This window comes from Miscanthus floridulus, chromosome 13 (genome assembly GCF_019320115.1).
Source record: "Miscanthus floridulus cultivar M001 chromosome 13, ASM1932011v1, whole genome shotgun sequence".
NCBI classification, from domain to species: Eukaryota; Viridiplantae; Streptophyta; class Magnoliopsida; order Poales; family Poaceae; genus Miscanthus; species Miscanthus floridulus.
The window spans coordinates 72,356,098-72,376,807 of NC_089592.1; the positions used below are offsets into that span (position 1 = coordinate 72,356,098).

The 20,710-nt window shown below is 45.6% G+C and overlaps 1 protein-coding gene and 1 pseudogene across 1 annotated transcript; one reads left to right on the forward strand and one right to left on the reverse strand.

Annotated features, from left to right (window-relative positions):
• Window positions 1-726: 726 nt before the first annotated feature.
• Window positions 727-1,576, reverse strand: LOC136500013 (malate dehydrogenase, chloroplastic-like; annotated as a pseudogene).
• Window positions 1,577-5,780: 4,204 nt separating this feature from the next.
• LOC136501669 (AT-hook motif nuclear-localized protein 20-like) lies at window positions 5,781-7,562 on the forward strand. Its single transcript, XM_066497185.1, has 2 exons — window positions 5,781-5,890; window positions 6,096-7,562. Exon 2 carries the CDS (start codon window positions 6,315-6,317, stop codon window positions 7,119-7,121), a length of 807 nt encoding a protein of 268 aa, XP_066353282.1. The 5' UTR covers window positions 5,781-5,890; window positions 6,096-6,314; the 3' UTR covers window positions 7,122-7,562.
• Window positions 7,563-20,710: the final 13,148 nt, after the last annotated feature.

A 20,710-nucleotide genomic window follows, 5' to 3' on the forward strand; every position in this document is an offset into this window, starting at 1 on the left:
CTTATCCTAATCCAAAAGGCCTTAGTAAAGCGACGCCGTGAAAGGAGCACTTTGTGTGTACCTTGAGGCTCCAACTGACGCCATGCTGCTGCACAACCAGACAGCAACTCTTGGATAATGACATGGTCCAGCTACTGCATCTCAAGTACAAAAATTGAATCGTGTGATAGCCAGATTTCCACTAAGATAGTATTTTTACTAGGAGTAAAAAAAATAGAAGAAGAAAAAAGGACATAACACAAATATATGGTAACATGCATGACACTAGTTCTATCTATCTACACCAGATCGCCAAATTTAAAAGGGGAATTTTGCTGCAGGACATCGCTAAAAAGCTTAATATGCTGGACACCGCCAAGAGCGAAATTTGCCCAGTACCATTATAAAATCACGTCCATTTGCTGAAACACACCGCACCAAATATTTTATTCATTTATCAGATTTGCGGAGAGAGAAGGTGAGGAAAATGACTCTTCTGTCCTCGTCTTCAACCTCTGGCTGTTCACTAATTTTTGCCAAAACACACTGCTGCCTTCTCATCGTCGTCAGCGCTGATCGTCACATGAGTCGTGAATAGGTCCTTCCTCCTCACTCCATGGCCATGGAAGCCATGGAGAAGCCATGAATGAAGGGTGTGCCCCGTGCTACGTACAAAATTGGCACAGACAAGCACCGACGAAACAGCGGCCAATTCCCCAGCCCGACCAGAGGTTGTGGCTCACAGGCTCAGTTCAATGCTGCCTCCTGGTTCTGCTGCACGTACGCGATGCCCTTGTCGATGCTGGACTTGAGCTTGGGCTTGAGAGCCTCCAGCTCGCGCGCCTCGTAGTCGGTGAGCACCCTGAGCTCGGAGCCTAGCACCTCCTCCACGCCGTCCCTCCCGAGCTTCACCCTGCACGCGAAGAACGGGAGCTCCGGCACCACCTGCGACTGCACGTACGCGCACTCGTACACGTCGTCGTGGCCGTCGAGGCCGCGCAGCGACGCCTCGAGGAACCGTGCGGCGGCGTACGCCATGGACAGCGTGGCGGACCCTGCGCCGGCCTTGGCCTCTACCACCTCGGTGCCGGCGTCCCGGATCCTGGCGGTGAGCTCCTCCACCTCCTCGTCCGTGAACGCCGCTGCGGCCGCCTTGGGCCGAGCCTTGGACAGCAGTGGCAGGATGGTGGCCGCCCACGACCGGCACGTCCACGTCCGCGACCGGGAGGCCCCTCCTCGCCGCCACGAACGCGTTGGCGCGGACCACGTCCAAGGTCGTGACGCCGAACAGCCTCCGCGGGTCGTACGCGCCCTTCTGCTTCAGCACCTCGGCGGCGATCGGCACCATCGAGTTCACCGGGTTGCTGATAACGTGGACCAGCGCGCCCGGCGCGTGGTCCGCCACCGCCGCCACGAGGTGGCGCACGATGCCCGCGTTGACGCTGAACATGTCGTCCCGCGTCATGCCGGGCTTCCGGGGCACGCTGGCGGGGAGGACCACGACGTCCGCGCCCGACAGGCAGGCCGCGAGCTCGTCTTTACCGGTGAAGCTGGCGACTTGCGCCGGGGTGTTGCAGTGGCTCAAGTCTGAGCAGAGAGGACGTCAATGCCGTCCATGGAGTCCTCGCCGGAATTTTGGAAACAGACGGTGCATCGGCAGCGTTTGGAGATGGGGAACGAAACGTGATTCGCGGAGAAGGAAACTGCTACGGGGGAAGGAAGCGGAGAAGGATGCCGAAGGCAGCGGGCTGGGCCTAGCGGCGGAACCGGTTGAGGTGCTGGTGCCGGAGTCCAGTGACGACAAAGCCACGAGTGAGCATAGCGCCGCCCAAGCCACGCCGAAGTCGTCGCGGGCAGGTCCTAGCCATCGAACGGAGGCGAACATGTGGATTTGACAAATGAACAGATTCACGACGTAGAGAGGATTGAGATGAACCTTCTGGTGGAGACGGAATTCTAGGAACGCGATGAACTCGCTGGCGAGATGGAGGCGTTGTCGCTGAACATGAGACTGTGTGTTACGGCAAAAAAAAATCAGTGACCAGCCCAAGGTTGAAGACGAGGGCAAAAGAGTCATTTCCCCACCTTCTCTCTCCGCAAATCTGATAAATAAATAAAATATTCGGTGCGGTGTGTTTCAGCAAATGGACGCGATTTTGTAATGGTACTGGGCAAATTTCGCTCTTGCGGTGTCCATCAGCATATTAGGCTTTTTAGCGATGTCCTGCAGCAAAATTCCCCAATTTAAAACTACTTGCTTGCTACTCTATTTATATACATACAAAATACAAAAGAAAAAGAAGACATGTACTCAAGATGTATGGTAGTAGTAGCAGCAGCTCTAGATGTAGTTGGATTAATTGTGCTTCTTTTGACGTACACGTGTCGGCGATAACGGAGCTTGGTGCTTATCCTAATCTAATCCGAGGGGATTAAGTTAAAAGAAAGGGGAGGAGAGGCGTGACAGGCCTCCCCGGCGCCCTTGCAGCTTGTACTGTTGCTGCGCAACTTGTGCATGGACCACCATTAGCCTAGCCACACACTACAGGAATCTGTGCCCATTTTATATATGAGCACGCAGCTGTCTGTCATTAGGAGCTTTATATGGGCTGTTGCCACTAAACTAATCATTCACTTCGTGTTGCCCTTTGCTCTCTCATCTCATGTATGCTAGCTGCCCGGCCGATGTGGTCATATATATATACATCCAGCTTAGCTAAAGTACTCCTACACTACACTACTAATAGCTAGGACTAATAATAATAAGAGTTTTCAACTTGGAGATGTACCAGAACTTAATAAACTACCCAAGATGTTACTGTGTGTTTTTTTTTTCATGGGGTTGGGGTGTTTGTCATCACAACGCAGCAAGTAAAATTTTGGGGTACCCACACAGTGCAACACCGTTAGTTGAAAACCTCATATTATCCATAGTACATGAACCATTTTTAGTTTGCACAGTGGGTCCTCAACTCAAATCTGTCTTTTTCCTTTATGTTCAGAAGTAGGAGTAGAAAATAATCCGGTTGAAGCCTCGTTCGGTCACTGGGGAATCATTCCCTGCCGAACGGTTTCTTCACAAATTTGTATAGCGCCGGAACCGTTCCAGACGCGAAACAGCCCGTTCCGGAAGAACCGAACGGAGCCTTAGCCATCGGAGGCTGATAAAAAAAATCAATTAAGAAATTAAGATTCTTTCAGGTGATTGGACGGTAATGGATGCTTTGGATATATATAAGCATATATGCATGTATGTATATCATATGAATCCGACCAGACAAAGCCATCCCTTGAAGCAAAACAAAGTTTCTCCGTTGTGCAGGGTTTGACATCTGATCCGGCCGATCCAGCAGTACGGATGATCGGATCTAATTTTTTTTTTCCATGGAACTAACTCTATATTTTTCTAACACAAATTAAGGGCCTCAAGGAAAAGGCCATTCATGTTCTTCCATGATAATCCACAAGTCGACATAGCAAGTGCAATTTTGGGGTACCCACAATGCATGACCGTTAGTTGCAATTGCAACCCTCATATTATCCATACATAAACCATTTTTAACTTGAACACAGTAGGTCCTCAACTCAAATCTGTCCTTTTCGTTTTTTGCTCAGAAGTAGGAGTAGAAAAATAACCCAGTTTAGCCGTCGGAGGCTGATTAAAAAAACATTTTCAGTTAAGAAATTAAGATTCTTTCAAGTGATTGGACGCTAATGGATGCTTTGGATATATACAAGCATATATGTATCATATGATCCGACCAGACAAAGCCATGCATCTGAAGCAATGCAAAACAAAGGTTCCGTTCGTTATGTATGGTTTGACATCTCATCCGATCCAGCCGTACGTATGATTGGATCTTAATAATTTTTTCATGGAGTATTAGTTTTATTCACTAACTCTGTATTTTTCTAATACAAATTAAGGGCCTCAAGGAAAAGGCCATTATTCATGTCCCATGGATGCTTTATAATCGACAAGTCGACGATTAATAAATTCTTCACTGTCCTCAAGTTGAATGTGTCATACTAATCGTACCTAAACCAACTCTCCCTTTCTGCTGTTAATAAGCAAGCTAATAAGGCCATGTTTGGATTCAAGGCGGTAGTGGTTAGCTGCTAATAATTAGTTCTTTAAATCCAAACAGGTCTGGCTAATAGTTAGCTGAATACTCAACCGGCAATTACTTCACTAGTTGAACCAAAGTAGTTAATAATAGTTATTGTGACCTACGGAGTATTAGCTAGCTAACTAGTAGCTAATAAATCCAAACAAGCCCTAAATAACTTGAATGTTGTATGATCTCGAAGACAAATGCATGCTTCCATGCTCACCATTGTTCAAGCCCCATGTACTTTCAAATTTAATCCGGTTTTCTATTAATTTACATATTTGTTGAAGATTTTCAATGAAGAATACACAGATCTATCTGTGGAGGATTTTAAAAAAAATGCAACATCCTGTAAACATGCATGTACTTTGTTTTCTTTTTTGCCCTGCATATGCATATAAAAGTGCCTCAAGTTTCACAGGAGGGTTATTGTGACTATAACAAGATGATGGACCCAGTGACAGAGGTTGGCTATTTGAAAGTATGCATTGATTGCAATAGCGTCCTGTCCATGCATATTATTTGAAAGTATTGCATGAAAGTACATCTACAAATGAAACCGCATATATATACTACAGGTGTTATGCTGTGATTTTGTTTGTTCTGTGTAAACTGAGATACCCTATACATACATCCTACTGAATTTTGTGAGAAATAAAGGAATTACTTGCTCACCTCACCTACCCAGCAGCCCCTATGCATGCGACACATGCGCTAGCTAGCGAAGTAGCAAAGGAACCTTGGTCTCCCACAAAATAACGGGGTGTTTGGTTCCCACGAACTAAAGTATTTTAGATTAAAATCTGCATTTTAGTTAGACTAAACAGCTAAACACTTGCACTAAAAGTGGACTAAAGTTCTTTAGTCCACAAAACTGGACTAAAATTGACTAAAAGGTGTTGGGGACACCCATGCTCCTCATTTATTGTCCTCTCTCTCTCCCAGGGTAAAAAAATGGGTAAAAGGGTCTTTCTTCCACATCATTTAATGACTTTAGTCCATTTTAGTTCAAGGAACTAAACACCACTTTAGTCCACTTTTAATTCATGAACTAAAGTGAACTAAAATTTTAGTCCATGAACTAGAGAACCAAACAGGCCCTAGCCTCCAAGAGTCCTAAATCCTACCTAAAGCACAGCTGGCAGCAGGTAAAAGTATGCCTCACCAGCAACACACCAAAGCATCTTATAATAATAATCTGAAGCGGGGATCCATGCATGACTCCTACACACTACCTATTGATCGATCGAATATGCTGCAATTCTTTTTATATATGCTGCCAAAAGATGCATGATGCACCAGATTAAAGTTAAATAGGAACAGTTAGGTTTGTTTTAGATTTTCACCAGCTACTATTTTTTGCTGACAATCTTTGATACATGCATGTTTGTTAAAATTCATGTGGTTTGAAGAAATATTACACTGCAAATTAATAAGTGAATGAAATGTTCTTTCTTTTGGATAAGCACCACTCAAGGATTGCATCTCTTAGGTGCAGCATGGTGATGAAGCTATAAGATAAAAGTATATTGCACATTCGGTTAGGTGGTACGTTACTATGACACATATGTCTAAATTAAATCTGAACTGTATGTATACGGCAGCAGATGGTTGACAGGTAAAAAGACTTCTCCCCATATATAGCAGAGGGAAGACACACCAAACCTTCAAGGAAAAGTAGCAAAAGAGAATTACAAGAGGGAGGAGGAGGGGATGGAGGGGGCAAGTCTCCTTTGATTTCGTTCTTGCCTCTTTGCCTCTCTCGAGGTCAGCTCTTGGTGGATTCAGCAAAACACATGGTAAAAGTTTCTCGATGATCTTTGCTCTTGCTTGCTTAATTCATCAATTCTTCGGTCCAATCGAACTTTAGTGTTCTCTTCTCGTTCAGACTCATATGCATGCTCCCATCTTTGATGAAAACATATGCTGCTTGGATCTTTGACACATGGCGGTCGGCTAGCTAGCTAATATGTTTCTCTTATATTTTGTTTTGCATCTGCAAAGGCGTAGAGCAGGGAGCAAGAGATTTCCTTCAAGAATCTAGAAGTCGATCGAGGATCCGTCGAGTCCGGCTGTTCTAAGAAAGTAAGAAGCAGCTCGATTGTCGAAACCCTACTAGCAACTAGCAAGCTAGCTAGAAGAGAATTGAAGCTGGCGAACAGGTGGTGGGACGAGGGGCGGCTTGGCCTGCCGGAGCCATCCCTTGGCAAGAACCAAGAAGAAATGGCACCTTACTCCAAGGACGGCGCCACGGAGCAGCCGACGAGCGGCGGGAGCGGCGACGACCGGGAGAACGGCACGGGCGAGCCCAAGGAAGGCGCGGTGGTGACGGGCAACCGGCGGCCCCGCGGGCGGCCAGCAGGGTCCAAGAACAAGCCGAAGCCACCCATCTTCGTGACACGTGACAGCCCCAACGCGCTGCGCAGCCACGTGATGGAGGTGGCCGGCGGGGCCGACGTGGCCGAGTCCATTGCGCACTTCGCGCGCCGCAGGCAGCGCGGCGTGTGCGTGCTCAGCGGCGCGGGCACCGTCACCGACGTCGCGCTCCGCCACCCCGCGGCCCCGGGCGCCGTGGTCGCGCTCCGCGGCCGCTTCGAGATCCTCTCGCTCACGGGCACGTTCCTGCCGGGCCCCTCGCCGCCGGGGTCCACAGGGCTCACCGTGTACCTTGCGGGCGGGCAGGGGCAGGTCGTCGGCGGCAGCGTGGTCGGCACGCTCACCGCGGCGGGGCGCGTCATGGTGATGGCGTCCACGTTCGCCAACGCCACCTACGAGAGGCTGCCGCTGGACGACGCCGAGGAGGAGCCTGGGCAGGCGCCGCCGCAGCTGCCTCCCGGCGGCCCGGGCGGAGGACCGCCGCTGATAATGGGCGGGATGGCCGCCGATCCCTCGGCGATGCCAATGTTTGGTGATGGCGCCGGCGGCGTGTCGCCAAGCCTCATGCCAGGGGGCGGCGCCTTCTCCGGTGCGGGCCTGCAGCTCGGGCACGAGGGGCTTGCATGGGCTCATGCACGGCCACCGCCATACTAGGAGGGGATCTCCATGCCATGACCGAGGAATTGAAGTAGAAATGGAGGATCGTTCGTCGCCGACAGCTCAAGGACGACGACTGCGTCTCATCAATCATCATATAGTTACTTCTAGCTAGAACTGAAGATCGAATTAAGCATGCTGCCAGGACAGGAGCTAATAAAAGGCTCTTCGATCAATTCTAGCTAATACAGTACTCTCTACTCTGCTAAGAAGGTAATATAAACTGCTGCTATATTATACTACTACAACAAACTGCATGCATGTGACTGTGTGGCTGTGCCAAATGTCAGCGCAAGATACGATCGAGCTTGCTGCTTGCATTGTTTCCTCATTGCGATGTTTAATTTAATTAGATGCAGCATGATAAATAGATGATGGATGTTTATTATATACTGTATGTCTCTTTTATCTCTCTTGTGCAAAACTCTGCCGCTAAGATGATCAGCTCCACTATGCACTCATGTGAGATTTTTGTGTCGATTTTTATCACTTCAAATAATTGTGGTATGATATGATGAGAATATAATATATATATACTGACAACGTCACACTGATGAAGTACAAAATGAAGCCTTTTGGTAAAGATGAACTTCTATCTAGCTTAGTATTCCCAGTATATATATGGTATTTTTTGTGAATGGATGCATGCTTCAGCTAGCGATGATTATGCTAGGTCTCGCAAGGGGTTAATATACATAATAATGTCTGCCTATATATGCATACACACCCGTCAATATGTACGTATACTATAAATGGGGGTGTGTAGTTCGTTTGAAGCGTGACATTTGTATTTTTAAACTCTTCTAGCTTAATGCAAAAAATACACAAAACTATTGCGTATTCAAGAAAAAAATGGGGCTGTGTAGTACATGTTTTAACCATGCTTGTTATCACTTATCAGTGGCGAAGCTAGAATAAATTAGAGGAAAGTCCACTTCATTACATTATGGGTGTATATCATAGAGGTACATATATTGTGTAATCTTAGCTAAAGTCGCTGTTTTTATATTTTTGAGGGGGTGCACCCCCCTAAATACAGTATAGCTTCAGCCCTGTGGTTGTTATATATGGTGCTCTACCGTTGTTTTAATTCATAGGTATTCTCTTCTATAGAAAGACTATTTCACTACCGGATTCAGCTTTTTTGTCGAGTGCCTCAGACACTCGGCAAAGGCCGATATACACTCGGCAAAGGACGCTCGGTAAACAGTTTATCGGCAAAGACCTCTTTGTCGAGTGCACTTTATCGGGCACTCGGCAAAGCCTTTGCCGAGTGCTAATCTGACACTCGGCAAAGAAAAGTACCGTGACGGCGAGCGCCACCGTGACAGCGGCTTTGCCGAGTGTCAAGGTCAAGCACTCGGCAAAGGTATCCGCTTTGCCGAGTGCCGTTGACTCAGACACTCGGCAAAGGTGGCCGCTGTGCCGAGTGCCACCGGCAAGACACTCGGCAAACAGGCGACCTTTGTCGAGTGCCTTGCCCGTGGCACTCGGCAAATCTGTGATGTTTGCCGAGTGCAATGGCCTTTGCACTCGACAAAGCATGTTCCTAGGTAGTCACTTTGCCGACTGTTATGGCCATTGCACTCGGCAAAGTGACTGAAAACAACCTTTTTTATTTGTTTTTTACATCCCATCCAAACAAACAGAAGATATATATAACAAACATCACCAACATCACATATATATCACCAACACCACATATATATCATCAACACCACATATATATCACAAACATCATATGTCTCACAATATAACACAAATAAGTTCACAAGTAATCCAAGTGCTCCATCATCTATAACCACAATTGCAAATAGAAGTACCATTAACAACCACAAGTATCATCATCAAGATGGCCAATGAGACTGATTTGGTGAAGGATTCGCTGAAGCATGAGGATCGTTCGATGCCGCCGATTGATTTTGCACAAAGGAGAAGAGATTGCATGTGTGAGACAAGATAAATACATACCATACATGAATAAAACTTTCATACTCCACTAGGTTTGACCGTAAGCATGAACATACAAACTAAAACATTTATACTCACAGGAGTAGAATAGTGAGGAGGTGGAGGTGGAGGTGGAGATGGAGCGAATAGCGAAGGTAGCGGAACTACACCCATAGCGGCGCCAAGACTTTTCATGTATTGAAGAATGTCTGCCATCCTCCACTGCTCGGCCTCCCGCTCGGCCTCCACCCTCTCCATCTTCGTCTGCATCTGCTCCCATATCCTCCTCTCTTGTTCCAGCTGGGCCTACAATATATTCACCCCAATGTTACAATAATGCAAAGGAAAGGTATGAAAAAACCAATGAACGACGAATAAACCAGGAATAACCTCGAGTGCCTCCACCCGGTGGTGTGAAGTGTCCTGCCGAGGTCGTATGGCCGGGCTCGTGCTCGTGCTTCTTGCTCGAATCTGGGAGAGACTGGAAGTAGCGGCCGAGTTGATTGCGTCGTCGCCAATCCAGTACCGCCCATGCTTCTTGCCTCCTCCCACCCTCATGACGACTTCTCCATCAAGGTCATCAGTGCTCGGATCGTATTCTGGCCCATAGACCTCCCTTGCCATCGATGTGTACTCACTGAGGCGGTTGTGGACGGTCGCATTGTTGTACGCCTTGGGCCCGTCCTCCGGGTTGTAGTCGACATCGGACGTCGCCTTGCCCTTGTGGGCCATAGCAAATGCCTTGAAGATGGAGCAAGGTTGGCCACCATGTGACGCTGACTGCGAGAAAAACAACAAGATGATTAGAAATCATACAGAATTGAGCGTTAGAATAAATAAATGAATTCGCGTACCCATGTTTCTACGTATCCGCTGAGGCTGCGGCTGCCTTGATGGTGTGCTACACCTGGCATCATCAAGCGCCGCTCCTGGCATAAGTTGTGCGTCTCCTCCCACTCACGTGAGCACCACTTGTCCACCATCTGTACCCAGCACTGGGGATGCGCAGCGCACCAATAAGGAATTATCTACAGGCCATCAAGTACATGACATATCAGAAGATAAAATTAAGCCTACTTAATCTCAAAAGGAATCAGTATTAATGTTCTGTATTTACCTGTAGGTACTGGTCTTGGGTCAGCGTCATGGTTCTTGCATCCCTTTTGGTGACCTTCGTTCCAAGGATGGTCCCATGGTAAGTTACGATGGCCTAGATGCGCGCCTCGTAATGCATGTCCACAACTACGAGACCATCTATCTGTTCACGAACTGTGGCACCAGTCATTATCGGTGGTGCAGGGTCTGTCACTATGACACCTTTTGTAAAGTTCTTGATGTCTCGTCTGAATGCATGGTCAAGAGGGAGGAATTGTCGATGTTTGTCAAACGATGAATACTTGCCACCCTTCTGCAACCAAATGAACCTCAGATCTTCCTTGCATACTAGGCATGGGAACTTCCCGTGAACACATCAGGCGCAGAATATCCCATACGCCAGGAAGCCATGCAGGGAGTAGTGGTACCAAACATGCATTTTGAAGTTTTTCTTTGTAGCTCAGTCGTATGTCCATACCCCTTCCTCCCAAGCACGGACCAATTCATCAATCATAGGCTCCATAAACATACCCATATTATTCCCCGGGTGTCTAGGAATTAACAACGACAAGAATATGTTCTGTCGTTGAAAGCATACACCAGGGCAGAGATTGAGGGGGATAACAAACACGGGCCAACATGTGTATGGGGCAGCCATCATTCCATAAGGATTGAACCCATCTGTCGCCAACGCAACACGTACACTACGAGCCTCTTTAGCTTTCTCATGATGAATGACATCAAAGTGGGTCCATGCTTCACCATCGGATGCATGTACCATCCTGCCAGGAATGTATCGTTTCCCATTTTTGTGCCATGTCATCTGTTTCGTGGATTCCTCGATCATGTATAGTCGTTGGATCCTCGGTATGAATGGAAGGTGCCGTAGGATTGTCATGGGAATGTCAAGCTACCTCTTCTGGCCATCACCAGAATCTACCTCTAGGAACCTAGAGGATTTACACTTTGGACAATACTTTGCTTCCACGTATTCTTTCCTAAATAGGACACACCCCTTCGGGCAAGCATGTATCTGCTCATACGGCATCTTAAGTGCACAAAGGAGTTTCTGTGACTCGTGCATGCTCTTTGGCAGAAGGTGACCCTCCGGAAGCAGGCTGCCAATAACTGTCAACATACCATCGAAGGTGTCTCGACTCAGGCTATACTGGTACTTTAACGCCATTATGCGTCAAATGCATCTAGTTGAGAAACCTTTGTCTGGCTGTGAAGGGGTTTCTGTGCCGCAGCAAACATGTCATAGAACGCCTTTGCGGTTGCCTCTGGCTCCTCCATACATCCTTCAACGAACTGTGCCTCGTGATAGTCATTTAACATGTCTGCTACCCCGGCATCAGCATCATAATCCTCGACGCGTGGTCTCACCACCTCCTCTCTCATACGATTGGCTTCACCATGATAGACCCACCAGGTATAGTCTGCCGTAAATCCATTCTTCCAAAGATGTTCCCCCATGACCTTCTTTGTTTGTCTTTTCCTGTTTGCACATTTGCTGCAGGGACAACAAATTTTACTCGCTCCTTTAACAGCCACGCCAAATGCCCGTTTCAAGAAAGCATCGGTCTTGTCAATCCATTCATTGGTGACCTAACCCTGACTTGCGTGGCCTGTGTACATCCACTCACAGTCCTCCATCCTCTAACATATATAGCGACGAGTAATATAAACATCAATTGCATCTACACGATGTTCCTACTATCTAATAGGTGAGGATAGGTCCTAATCCCACCCATGGATCCGTAGATGAGGTTTGTTTCCATGCTCTACTCCTATCCGAGATAGAATTTCGGCAGCACCTCCCCGCTGTTCTCTAAATACACATCCTGCCGGGGAGATTATGTATCCGGAGAACAATAGGGAGATGATGCCAAAACTATGTCTCGGATCGGAGCAGACCATGGAAACTAACCCCACCTACGTATCCGTGGGCTGTCCAAAAAACGTGGACAATTCGAAACAGATACAATTTTAGATATGGAAATATCTACATATTTCCAACCGTATCTCTTTTGAACGGGAGACGCCTAACTAGGTTACATGATCTACGACCATGATATGGAAAGAGGGGTTATACCTAGGGTGGCGGTGGAGTCAGGCTAGCGGGGCCGTGGCGAGTCAGTGCAGTGGCGAGGTGACACGGTGCAGGCAGACCCGCAGCGGCGAGGAAGGCGATCGGGGTCACCGAGGTACTCCAGCTCCGCTCCGACGGGCTCTTCTCTACAAAAAAAGAAACATAAAACTGTCAATACAAAATTTCGGCAGCACCTCCCCTGCACGGTGAGGTTTCCAAAACCTGCAAGAAAACCAACGGCACGATGGCTGACATGCACATATATGAACGGCACGATGGTCGACATGCACAAGATTATATCCAACCACACATATATAACAATGTCACAACCACTACTCCACTAGTAGAGAACAGACCTTTCATCCGAGGTCAAAATGGGCTCTAGTCCCGGCATTTTTTGCGCCCGGGACTAGAGAGACCTTTAGTCCCAGTTGGTGTCTCCAACCGGGACTAAAGGTCCCTGCCCAACGGCTACTGCGGTCGGCACAGTGGCAGGGGACCTTTAGTCCCGGTTGGAGACACCAACCGGGACTAAAGGTGGACCTTTACTCCCGGTTGGAGCCGCCAACCGGGACTAAAAGTCCCCAACCTTAGTCCCGGTTGGTAACACCAACCGGGACTAAAGGTAGACCCTTTACTCCCGGTTGGTAACACCAACCCGGACTAAAGGACCCTTTAGTCCCAGTTGGTAATACCAACCGAGACTAAAGGTCCCCCGATGGGTTAGTTCAAAAGGGAAACATCCCATCCTTTGTCAGATGTGTTGTGTAGGTGGGGTGGTAAGCTACGCGCGAGGCAATGCATGAGGTCTTGGGTTCAAATCTCACGGGACGCAGCGGTGGGAGGCATTATTTTTTTAAAGCTGGGAGGACCTTTAGTCCTGGTTGGTGTTACCCATCGGGACTAAAGGTCCCCCTTTAGTCCCGGTTCCTGACCTGGGACTAAAGGACCCCCTTTAGTCCCGGATGCTTGCTCCCGGGTGGGGAACCGGGACTAGAGGGGGTTCCCCACCGGGAGTAAAGCTTTGTTCTCTACCAGTACGACTCCTACGACTACCACCACTGCTACTCTACCACCACTACTACTACTGCAACTACTAGTAATACTACAACGATGACGACGGTAGGGCATACCTAGTGGACATCATAGGGCGGCGATGGTGAAGGGGTCAGGGTGCCGGTGGACAAGGCGACAGCTAGGGAAGCGCTGGGGACGTGGCAACAGCGGCCGGGGCGCCCCCTCCTCCTCCTTCTTCTTCCTCCTTCCTCCTTCTTCCTCCTCCCACTTCTCTTCCTCCTTCCTCCTCTCCTCCTCTCCTCCTCCTCCTCCTCTCTTTCTCCTCCTCCTCCGGCGGCGCTGGCACGGGCGCAGGCGGGGGCGGCGGTGGCCGTGGCGCGGGTGGCGCGGCCGCGGGGGGGGGGGGGGGGGCGCGTGGGCGGATGTGGCGGCGGCGATGGCGCGGGCGTGCTTGCGTGCGTGTGTGCGGTGTGTGTGGGCCGGTGGGTTAAATCCTCCCTTTGCCGAGTGCCCCCGATCTGGCACTCGACAAAGTTTTTTTATTTTTTAAAATTCTTTGCCGAGTGCCACCCGGACTGGCACTCGGCAAAGAGGATTTTTTAAAAAAATTTCCCTTTGCCGAGTGTCTTCTCCAGACACTCGGCAAAGCGCTGATTTGCCGAGTGTCATTTTTTGACACTCGGCAAACCATATTTTTTCACTTTTGACCTCCAAACTTTTTCTGCAGTCCTCATACAATATCTGGTACTCCATGTTCCAATGTGGCACATTTCTCGAACTTTTTCTATATTTCTTTAATTTATTTTATTTAATTGAATTTTCTTGGATAATTCAAATTATAACTGCTAGTCATTCGAATAATGAAAAAAATGAATGAAAAAATGATATTCATGTTATTTAGTATAATGTAAGGCCGTATCCAGGAACAGACCACCAATTTCGAACATCTTGTTCACGAAACATGACCATGAACTTGCGGTCGAGTTGTTTTTAAATTCTATAAAAAGCAAACGAAGACCGAAAATCTTGAAACTTATTGAGATGTCATGATATCATATGTGGAGGCTGTGATAAAAAAATTGAGAAGGTTTCGCGCAAGTTGTCACGTACGATACTTGCAAACCGAAGAATCTCAACTTCTTCGGAGATTCTTCAGTTTTTTGGTAAAGATGAACTCCTATCTAGCTTAGTATTCCCAGTATATATATGGTATTTTTTGTGAATGGATGCATGCTTCAGCGATGATTATACTAGGTCTCGCAAGGGGTTGATATACATAATAATGTCTGACTATATATGCATACACACCCGTCAATATGTACGTATACTATAAATGGGGGTGTGTAGTTCGTTTGAAGCGTGACATTTGTATTTTTAAACTCTTCTAGCTTAATGCAAAAAATACACAAAACTATTGCGTATTCAAGAAAAAAAAATGGGACTGTGTAGTACATGTTTTAACCATGCTTGTTATCACTTATCAGTGGCGAAGCTAGAATAAATTAGAGGAAAGTCCACTTAATTATCTTATGGGTGTATAGACTTGTGTCATAGAGGTACATATATTGTGTAATTTTAGCTAAAGTCGCTGTTTTTATATTTTTGAGGGGGTGCACCCCCCCTAAATACAGTATAGCTTCAACCCTGTGGTTGTTATATATGGTGCTCTACCGTTGTTTTAATTCAAAGGTATTCTCTTCTATAGAAAGATTATTTCATGTCTTGATACATGCATGTCCCGGCAATAAGGAATCTATATATAGAGCTCAAATGCATTTCTTCTGTAGTGAACTTTGGCTTCGTGTATGCATTTGTTAGCTTAATTCCTGGAAGAGGTATATGTCACCATGCAGCCTTCTTTGTTTGATGAAAACACATCATCAGCGCTCAGTTTTGTAAATTAATGCTTTGGGGTTTACAGTGTTATATACACTGCTACTGATGCTAAATCTAGGGTATATAACATGTGCACTACTGAGGTATAGCTTCTCCTGGTTGTGTGATATAATAATTCGGGATAAGAAGGGGGGTCCTTTCATTTACAATGCAATAAAACCAACCAATGCAAACTCCTGCCGAAGAAAATAACAACCTTCACAAACTAAAAGAACAGCACACACTATATATGGCAGGGTTTCTTCATTATATAATATATACATGTCTATATCTGCTCTCAAAGGTTGCACAAATATGCCAACAATTAAACACGTACATACATATCGATATATGTATAGTCATAATAAAACAGATCAACGATTTATATGCTTGCTGTTAACTAACATGTGCACTAGCACATGTGTTTATATTAATTCGTCACATTTAGGTTACAAATGTTTAATTCTTTGTAGGTATTTTATATGTTTTAGGGATGTAGGGCGAGTTATCTGTGAACCTGCACATAGACTTAATTTTTGCGGGTAATGTGGGTAACCTGCAAAATTAAACATAGTATATATTTGTGGGTTCACGAACAACTGCCTAACATCCCTATGTTGTCTGCTAATTAATTAAAATGTCAGCAAATGTTTCATTCTTCACATGTGCAGAAACTAAGTACTAGCGTCTCTACATATTTCGCTCTCTTTTTTTGGTCGATATGTGGCCACTGTGTATATTATGTGTGTGCCTATATATATACTGAAGAACTAAGGCAAAACTAAATATTTTTTTTGGTTCCGACCAAAACTACTTTGCAAATTTATAAATTGAGATATTTTTGCAGTAAAATGTAGTACATCTGATAGCTTGTTTATTTGACAATCCATTAGAAAGAGTAGTTATTACTCAATGGGGATACGCGGTACCCTTTTTAAGATCCACACGATGCATGTTGTCATTTTGGAACGGGAAAAAAAAAGAACAGTGGCATGCATGCGCGGTACGGTGCGGCCGGCCCATGCATGAGAGCAAACTAATACTAATGCTCGAATGCAATGCTAGATCTTTGAGATTAATAAAGGACACACAGCAGTTAAATAATCTTTATTAATTAATTTGATAAAGTATACTCATGGGCACATGGACAAGAACATGCATGCATGTCTACATGAGGTCAATTAGCTTTTCAGTTTGTCGTACTACCAAAACTTGTGTACTTTGATATTTTCCACTGTATGTATATATACATGCGACTCTCCATCCTATTTCTGAAGCCCCATATGAATGTCGTCACGAGCAGGGTTCAAAATTTCGGCAAAATTTCGCGAAATTCGGTAATTTCGGTGGTGGCCGAAAGAAAAATCTAAAATTTTGTAATACACTAATACATGTGTTATATAACATTAGACTCAATTTTTTATTGTTTATATTGCATATTTTTTGTATTCAATAGATGTGTAGTCATAAATCATACTAATATTTGTTTAGATTTAAATGTTTTTTTAGAAAAAGCATACTTCATGTGCTAGTCTCTAAAAAAAAATTCACCGAAATTTCGGCCGAATTTTGTGAAATTCGGTAGTTTCGGTGGTGGCTGAAATTTTTGCAATACTGAAATTGAAAACCCTGGTCACGAGTTACCTGAGTTGTCAAGCTAAAAATATAACTAATAAGTTGCCATGGAGAATTTATGCATACATACATACATGTATTTGTCACTACCCCAAATCAGGACATCATCGTCGGTTCAAAATTCCTCTTCACTACCAGATTTTAAACCAGCAGTGGCATATCAGCAGTAATGTGGAGTTCACATCACTGCCGGTTCTGATGTGTAGACAATACTGTCGGTTCCTGGCACCAACCGACAGTGTTAGTTAAGCCAACACTGCCGGTTTGTGGCTCGAGCCGACAGTGATGCTCAAGCAAACACTGCCAGCTTGTGGCACGAGCCGACAGTGATGCTCAAGCCAACACTGCCAGCTTGTGGCTCGAGCCGACAGTGATGCTAAGCCAACACTGTTGGCTTGTGGCTCAAGCCGACAGTGATTCGCAAGCCAACACTATCGGCTTGTGGCTCGAGCCGGCAGTGATGCTCAAGCCAATACTGCCAGCTTGAGTTTTGAATCGACAGTGTTGCTCAAGATATCATTGTCGGCTTGTACATGCAAACCGGTAGTGATCTCTTTTTCATATTTTATTGTTTTATATAATTTTTTTTTGTGGAATCGGGTTTCGCTTTATATTCGCTACGTAGACGACAGGTCCATCAACATTAAACATTACAAATGTACTTATGAAGTTCTCGATCCCTTGAAATAAAAAAGAAATTACAATAGTCTAGTGAGCCGCTCTGGCCCGTACTGTGCCTTGTACTTCACGAACTGTGCAATGGAGAATGTTCCTTTTTTCCAAGCACTCTGATACGACGAAGGCTGCTAGCTCTGATGATAGTGCTATGACCTCCATTTCTAACAGCCTATTGTGTTAAATTTCTTGCGCTGTCATTCAAAAAAAACCTATTTCAAAAGGCAGAAATGTTAGAGAAATAAGTAGATTGTTTTGTTGAATTAACATATATAAATGAAATAGGGATTATACACACCAAAGCATTTGTCGCCTCCGATTTTATGCCAATGTAGCGAAGCATTGCCCACATTACGTAGAACCCACATTCATTGTTTCCCGTCGGCTGGTCTTGGGTCTCCAATTGCATTGGTGCAACCTGGAATGGGACCTTCGTCCCACAAACCATTCTTGTCTGGACACTGTGCCACATTATAAAGTGTGAAAAAGGGACAACATTAGAATATGCTATGTGCGATTAGAAAATAATATGTTATTAGGTTCGTTTACGCATTAAGCACTTCGCCTAGGGGATCGAACAAAGAAAGTGGCTTTTTCTTCGAGTCCCACACCTTGATACGATTTCTTTTAATATCGACAACAATGAAGACAAAATGGTTGCTGCAATCACAAAACCCTAGTTAACGAATAATCATAACTACAAAAAACAAGCATAAAAATAAGAGCAGAGAACACATACTTGTAGTTGTAGGCTAGAAGTATTTCGGTTTTATTACTCATCTTGAAATTTTCAAAAATGGCAGTTAGCGTCTTCATCAGATCTTCCACTTTATTTCCATACATGCCTCTGCATGTTCTCTCGTTGACTAGCTCAGGGTCCAGGAAAGACATATGAGCGTACTTTGTTTTGAAGCAATGTTTTGCTATACACCTGCATAATTCATGGGGAATATGCAGTCATTAACTATTTGTGTATCGAGAGAGTAGTTAATTATAATATCGTACGAGTAGAGTACTTACATAGTCCATAGCATCAACATTTGTGTATCGAGATCGCGTCTCTGGAATAGCTGAAACAAGTGATCCCAACCAACAAAGTGCTTCTCTTCATTAGGATAATGGAAAACATGCGACGGACGGATAATATATTCGAAACCCTCCTGCCCTATCTCAAGTGCTTCGGCCATGTAATAATCATGCAAGTCACGCATATATGTTGTCAAATTTTTATACTCCTCCTCGTCCACCAAGAAATTGCCCCTTTGAAACTACACTACCGGTCTTGCCGTCTCATATGCTAGTGAATCATAATAGATATTCGTGGCATCATCCCTGCTTAATCCAGGGTTGTCCTCGATAAGCTTGTTTATCTTCCTTTGATCTTTATGGTGTATTTCTTCGACTCTTAATTGATTGTGCTTACTCTCTGTTTGCCTATTGAATTCGGATTGCACCCTCCACTTAGGCAATGAGGCAAATAGATTCCAGAATCTAACTTTGTCTTCCTTGGAGGCTACTTTTGGCTTTTGTTGGTTCATCAAGTTTGTAACGCTGCCACTCATCGCCCTTTTGTTTTTTTGCTGGTCCACTTTGGGAGCATTAGCTATCGAATTCGAGGACCTTTTCTATGACTGCAAGGATGCCTTAGATCTTGTTTTGGGCTATTGTGGAGGAGGAGGACGAGAATTATGTTTTCTCAGGGGTGATGAAGAGGGAGGAGGAGGAGGAGTCTTCTCTTTTCCTAGGGCTGATGAAGATGGAGGACGACAAGGAAGAGAATGAGACTTCTGTCTTCTCAAGGGTGATGGCAAGGAACCAGGGAAGGTAGTGTGATCTCCTCTATTGGGAGATGGTGAGTGATCATCTCTATGCGACGAAGATTTGTCGTCGTCCTCATCATCATCTGAAGAAAACTGGTGATCAAGCTTAATGAAGCACTTGCGCCAAGCCACATGAGCGCCCTTGTTCTAAACAAGGCATTGCATGTCTTCCTATGCAGGGTAATCAATGTGTATCTTGTTATACTTCTTATCAAGTATAGTATCAATGCTGACATGGGCATACCCCGTTGGAATTGGGCGACCATTAATGGTCCTGTCTCCCGCAGGCCAGGCCTGGCCGACCGCCACCTTGTTAGTTGCCCATTGCTGACGGATGTACAGCCTGACATTAACGGGTTTAATGATGCTATCCACTAGATGAGGCGCATTCACCTCTTCATCGTCGAGCGGGGTTGATCCACAGCTACGGCGACCCCTGAACTATGGGTAAAGCTAGTCGAAAGAGGCTCTTGTGGTACTACTCCCGATCCCATGGATGCCATAAGTACATTGACTTTTTCTTGAAACCTCTCATCAATTCATTTTTTGAATTTATCTTCCATGTCTTTCAGAACCCTCATATACTCTGCCTCTTGTGCCGCTCTACCCCTCGAGTGGCTCCGATAAGTGGAAGATTCTTCCTCGAACGCTATTTTCTAAGGAACAAGACCGACTCCTCTTGTGCGACCAGGGTGCTCCTTGTTTCCAAGTGCTTGGGTGAGCACATCATTCTCCCTATTAGTACTATGGGTCCCTTTCCTCACCTCATATCTTACCTCAGAGATCCTCTGAACGAGGCTGCTCATGGCTGGATTTGTGGAGCTAAAGCTCCCATCCGGGTCGTGGTGTACCCCCTCGCCATACAGAAATATATCGATCTGGGCTACTAATTGATAGTCTCAGGCTCAATGCCAAGCATTCCACCTCCTCAAGTTCCCTTTCAAATGCATCCATCTTACTGGCGTAGCCACGAGAGCTGAGTTTATGAGGATTCATCGCTTTAAGCGAGTTCTCCTTATTCTTCCTGCTTAGTTCTAAGTACTCCTCGGATTGCCTATATTGCTTGAATTCCTGCCATAAGTCCTTCTGCTTGGTGTACTCTCCACCATCCCAATTTGGCTCTTTATCCTCGAGGATAAATTTCTTATACAATGTCCCCTTGAAATTCTTGAAGCATATCCCCATGATTTCTTTTGCTTTTTTCTTGACTTGCTCCTTGTCATAGTCCTGTGGGAAAGTGAAATACTATGGGATCCATTTCTCCCATATGTCATCCTTCTCACTTTTGGGAACCCTCCATGGGTTATCATCTTTTCCAATCCACTTCCTGTACTTAATCGGGATGTAGTCCCTTACAAGTGCCCTGATGACAGTCTTGTACTTGGCTGCAGCTTTTTTAGGTGCGAGTGGCTCACCGACTTGGTCAA

Excerpts from the sequence above, each read along its gene's own strand:
- LOC136501669 (XM_066497185.1), top strand. The coding sequence starts at position 6,315 with ATGGCACCTTACTCCAAGGACGGCGCCACGGAGCAGCCGACGAGCGGC.